Source organism: Taudactylus pleione, unplaced genomic scaffold, assembly GCF_031769625.1.
Source record: "Taudactylus pleione unplaced genomic scaffold, aTauple2 ptg001314l, whole genome shotgun sequence".
NCBI lineage: Eukaryota > Metazoa > Chordata > Amphibia > Anura > Myobatrachidae > Taudactylus > Taudactylus pleione.
Genome location: NW_028285714.1, coordinates 3,169,001 through 3,175,000, shown reverse-complemented (window position 1 = coordinate 3,175,000; position 6,000 = coordinate 3,169,001). Strand labels below are relative to the sequence as shown.

The window sequence follows — 6,000 nt, the reverse complement described above, 5'->3', positions numbered from 1 at the left end:
TTGTACGATCGATTGGGTGAACATTGTGCAGCTTTTGCTGCACATCATTCACTTCAGCTGCCGGAGAGATTTCAAGGGCGATTGCATACGATATCACATCATATGAAAATCGCACCTTGTATGGGCCGCCTAAGGCCAGCACCTGATGTGTAACAGTTACCTGTTGAAGTTTATTTCCGGGTAGGTAGAATACTCAGACTTTGTTTTCCTGGCATTCCGCCGTGGGAACGTGCAGAAGAAAGCATTAGCCAGAAGACAAGATATCTGCTCCTGTGACATGGTGATTGAATGATTCATTCCTTTCTTTAGCAATGGAATGGGCTGCAATATAGAAAAAAAAATGGTCAGTGATAATTAAATTTAGCAATTTGGAAAACATGAACAGGGGATTGAATTGACCAAATAATAGTAAGAGTAATTTGATACTTTTAGCTGAACCTTAAATCAACAGTCCCATTAAAGTGGAAAGCCATTTATCCTCGATGATTGGTTAAACGGGTTTTCTTTGACAGATTGCAGATTTGTAATCAATAAAAATAATAAAAAGGACCTTGGAGTTATAGATCACAGTGGACAATCAAAATCTGTGCAAAAGTTCGGTACATTATACATAAATATATTGGTATGCGTTATACAGGCATATACGAACCCAGCATACATTATCATGATTACTATTTAGAAAATATTAAAATAATTACACCACTTTAGAAGATACTTATGTTACAATTAATAAAATTACAGAAACATACTTTTTCTGTCTGTATTTATATTGCCCTTATGTAATTTCCATCACTAAACATGGTTCTAAGGGCCCAAAAAAATAATCGTCACCTGTTGGCCAAAAGTTCTACTGAAATCTCTGTATGTTATTATCATAGACTTTTCAAGAGTTATACTTGTTATCATGAGGGCCAATGGTTCCAAAACTTTCTTGAATCATGGCGCAGTACAGTAATATGACTTTTACTCACCGTAAAATCTCTTCCTTGGAGTCCATCTGGGGGATGCCATTACCTCTGGGTTATGCATAGTGAGCTGTGGAATGGGGCACTAACTAATTAAGACAGGCTCCCACCCCCTATATAACCCCTCCCCTTCCACTAGAACCTCAGTCTATGTTTAACAAAGCCAGAGAAGGACCCACGGAAGAACTAAGAAAAAACAGAAATCCAACAGGTAACTAGTATGAAACTAAACTGGCAGGGATACTGGCATCTCCCAGATGGACTCCAAGGAATTTTTCACCCAACACTGGCGTCCCTCGCTCCAAAGGTATGGAAGCAATAACTCAGATACTCTTCTGGCCGAGGCAATGGCCAAAATACAAACAACCTTCAAAGTGAAGTATCGCAATTCTACAGGAGGAGGGTTAGGGTTAGAGTTAGGGGGGTTAGGGTAGTACATACTTACCTATCCACGTTCGAGATTTCCAGCGCTGTCGGGCTTCCGCTGCTTCTAACTCTGCTCTTGTCGGCCTGCCGCTGACGGGAATCGGCCGGCGGTATTTCATACCCATTCCGTCATACACACCAACAAGAAATATATATCTTCCATATCCGATAAGTCTGGGAAGTGACTGGTTTGCGAGCCTGTATCATGGTTTTCACAACAAATTCTGAAAACCCTTTGGCCCGCAAGAAGTTGGATTTAAGAACCATGTCGTCAAAGCCAAGCGAGACAAATCGGGGTGATGGCATGGACCCTGAAGTAACAGATCTGGACGCAGGGCTGACGACACAGAACTTCTGCAAACATGTTCCGAAGAACTGCGTAACATTGTCTGGAGCCACCAGAATGACTGGCCATGCCATTGATAGAAACCGCTGAATTACCCTTGGTAACATTACCAGAGAAGGAAATATGTCTCCCAGCCAGAACACTGAAGGTGCTGTCTCATACACCAGAAATGCCAGAGGATCCCGGGACCGAGATCCGTACCTTGGCAGTTTCCTGTTAAGACGGGAAGCCATTAGATCTGTCTGGAGATCCCCATCTGAAACTATTTCCGCAAACACCTCCTGGTGTAATTCCCATTCCCCTGGATGCACACTGTGGCGACTTAAGAAGCCTGTCTCCCAGTTGTCCACCCCTGGAATGTAAACTGCCAAAATAGCTGGAATCCAACTTTCTGCCCAATGAAGGATGTGAGAAACCTCCCTCATTGCTCGCCAGTTGCGTGTGTCACCCTGCTTGATTATATAAGCAACTGCCGCGGCATTGCCTGCTTGGATTCGCGCTGGTAGGCTCCTTAGATGTGATTAAGCCTGAACCAATGCATAAGGAATTGTCCTTAATTCCAGTATGTTGATGGAAAGAGAAGCTTCCTGAACAGACCAAAGACCCTGTAGGTGCATGTCTAGAACCACCGCCCCCCCCAGCCCGTTATGCTGGCCACACACATACCAATATTTTAACCCGATCTGGCCGATTCCGACACATTGAATTGACAGATCATGTAAAATATGGCAAAATCCTGAGTAAATCTTGAGTCCCCCCACTCATGATTACGATGTGCGTCCCCGCTGGTCACACATCGCTTCGTAAGATCTGCCGTGCAGTAGGGCAGATCTGACAATCTAGGAGGCGATGCAATGTAAAAAGTCTGGATGCAGGAGAAGATCGTATGAAGATTGGACACCAAATCGTGTGCAGAGCTGCTGGGGAGAGTTTCAAGGGATATCGTACACATTGGCTGATCGTGTGCAGATAGCTATGTGGTGGGCACCTTGAGGCTGGCATCTGTGATGACAATGATCCAATTTATTATTAACAACTGGCAACCACTGTTCAGATTTGCATCCTGCAGCCACAATACTAGGGAAGTCAATCTGTTGCCAGGGATTTAAGAGACAATTTTGATTAATTTTGTGCTTCTGATCATGAATATGGCATGCTTATTTTTCAATTGGCTCTAGTTTTTGAGATATGCATATGTCTAATATTTATGAAAAAAAAAAAAAATGAAACAATGTTAAAAATAGTTAAAAAGATTTTTTTATTCTGATTAAATTTGATTCGTAAAATATAAAAAAATAGACACAGGATAATTACATAACCATTTTAGTAGGATTTTCTTTTGTATTCTTGTTGAGGGCAGTCCCTCTGCAGACTCCAACAGTAATCGGCCATCATGTGACGATCCAACCTTCCTTGATATCTTTCTTCCATTACATGAATATCCTGGTGGAAACGTTTACCCTGTTCTGCGCTTAAATCTCCTAGATTGGACGGGAAGTGATCTAAATGGCTATACAAACATTTTATATAGCGCTATCTTTTTCTTTGTATTTTCAGGGAAGGATGGCTTGCTGGACTGGGGGGGTAAGCAGGGAAGGAATGCTGACTGGAATGGGGAGGGTAGACAGGGAAGGAATGCTGGCTGGACTGGGGGCAGGGAAGGAAGGCTGGCTGCACTGGGGGGTGGGCAGGAAAGGGAGGCTGGCTACACTGGGGGGGGGGTTGGCAGGAAGGAAGGCTGGCTGGACTGGGGGGTGGGCAGGGAAGGAAGGATGGCTGGGAAGGGGAGGGCTTAGGGAAGGCTGGCTGGACTCGAGTGGGGGCACAAGACAGGGTCAACACAAACATACAAGTACCTGAGAAAGGGGCCAGGATGGCAGCAGCGAGTAATGCACTGGGCGGCATTAGAACTATGGAGCCAGGCACGAGCCAATCACAGCTCGCGTAACGGCAGCCAATCAGGAGCAGCCGCTTCTGATTGGCTCGCGGCAAGCTGAATACTATTGAGCTGGCCGCGAGCTGTAATTGGCTCGTGGCCGGCTCCATAGTAATTCAAATGCCGCAGCAGTGATGCTCTTCCTCACCGCTGCCACCCGGGGCCCCTCTCTCTCCGGGCCCTGTACAGGAGGCCCGGCAGTCCCCCTTGATGGCAGTCCTGTAAGTAGGCATAGCAGGAGGGCGGCCAGCACACACTTTTACAGTACAGGAGCGGGCCTCCCCCGAGTGTCCGGGCCCAGGACTCCAGTCCCGGCAGTCCCCCCCTGATGTCGGCCCTGCGATTCTGTTAAGTAAAGCAGCCCTAGACTAGTAAGGTACTTCAAATGAAGAAAATAATAGAATTTTATAATTTTTCATTAATTTGAAAACTGGAGCCAATTCAGCTATAGTGAAGATCTAATGCGAAAATAGGACCTGCGAGTACTCTCAAACCGATCTCAAATCCTTGGCAAGAAAAAAAATAGATGTTCAGATTACACTGGGAAATAAAAAAAATATATGTCTGTTTAATCGAGAATTTGACTTTACCCATCGATGAAACAATTGATTTTGAAGAGGATGGACAAGGAATCCCCTTCTTCCTGGGAAGAGGAGGCTGAAGCCTCATCCCAGTGAGGACTGACCTGAACGTCTCTTAGTGGCTGTGGCCCCTGCTGAAGTCACCATTTTATTTAGGGACGTTGCCATCTCAGCGAGAAGTTGTCCCATATTCTGGGCTCATCTGGGCTATATAAAGGGATCAGACAAACTAGGAATTTGAGCACAGGGTACCATATAATTTGCCTGAGAGTGATGTAATTCAACTATGGCCTCAGCCATAGACCTAGCCAAATCAGGCATCACCAAGTGTTCAGCCGAAATGCCTGGTAATGAATCTCCCTGTGAACAACCAGCACAGAGTGACTCTGGTTCCGTACAACCTTTTGGTAGCTTTTTATCACATTTTGTACAAGTATAAACGATGGCTAAATTCCTCTGTAAAAAGTGTAGCACTGTTTGCATTGAAATAAAACCAAAGAAAGGGTTTTTTTTTTTTTTTACCCAGAATACCAAGCCCTGCTACTGAAAAGAGTCTAAATGCAAAATAACAAAACTCCCTGAAGTCCACATTCACTTGCGAAAAAAACAAAACAAAGGCACACAAAGAATCTTCATTACAAAACAATGGCCCTCATTCAGAGCCGTTCGCTATTTGTGGTCGCTCGTTTAAAAACAAGGGGTGGCTATTCAAATGATCCGTACGCACATTGCAGTCTGTTCACACCTCTAAGTCTGAACGAGCGAGCAAAACATACGCTCGTTTATTTGTTAAAAACGCCCCCTGGCCGCTCGCATCCTACGTCATGTCCGCTATTTATTAGATTAATCGAGTACATCGACCAGCGTATGAACTGCTCGCTATTCTTGTGGTTGGTGTTTGCTACCACAAATTTGCGAGCAGTTCTGGCTATAAAATAACCCAGTGACGTGGTCAATGACGCTGCTGTTTTAAATATGCACACCCATAAAACGCCCGTTTTGACCTTTAAGCACGCCTGCGTTCGGATCTCCACTCCCCATTTTCAAGCACCTTCCCCTGTTACCACCCACATACGCCTCATTCTGTCACTCAAAATAGCAGGCCCTCGCTATATTGCGTACCAACGATTTTCGGCCGCACTGACTGGTTCGCGCATGCGTACTAAAAACCGTACGCATGCGCAGATGTGCAAACATCGCTCGGAACGAGCGTACTGCCGCTAACGAGCGGCTCTGAATGAGGGCCAATGTGTGTTACTGCCTAAATTCCTCAGAAATAGTGCAGTAAAGAAGCTTACAAAAACATAATGTTATAAGACCAACATATATCACCAGGTTAGTAAAGTAATAATCCTAGTTTACTGCTGATAAATCTGTTATTAAGCTATCCACATTAAGACTCCATCTTGTCACAAGATGGTGTGCGCCTTTAAATATTCATAGCTTTAAATGTAATATTGCACAGAGACTAATTTCTGCTGAGCTATGAGCCGAAGAACCTTGGAATGTATAAACATGCAGATAACGTTATGAGTAGACAATGTAGCCTTGGCTCCCATGTATGTATTCTAAGATACGGGATAATGAGAAACAAGGAGAAACTTATGTACTGCCACTACTAACCTTGTAGAACAATGAACGCCTGTATTTTCCTTTAAATCTGCATGTCACAGAGATGAAACCGCTTTGTAGATACGCCTATAAACTGTATGCTTTTCTGTAATACAGTTAGATGAATCATGAACA

General features: G+C 44.3%; 1 protein-coding gene across 2 annotated transcripts in view; it reads right to left on the bottom strand.

Annotated features, from left to right (window-relative positions):
• PARG (poly(ADP-ribose) glycohydrolase) overlaps positions 1 to 6,000 on the bottom strand; it is a 174,689-nt gene that overhangs the window by 66,113 nt on the left and 102,576 nt on the right. For both annotated transcript variants that reach the window (XM_088463078.1, XM_088463079.1), the window contains one exon: positions 161 to 321. In XM_088463078.1, the coding sequence (XP_088319204.1) occupies positions 161 to 321 (161 nt within the window). The remainder of the gene's footprint in view (positions 1 to 160; positions 322 to 6,000) is intronic.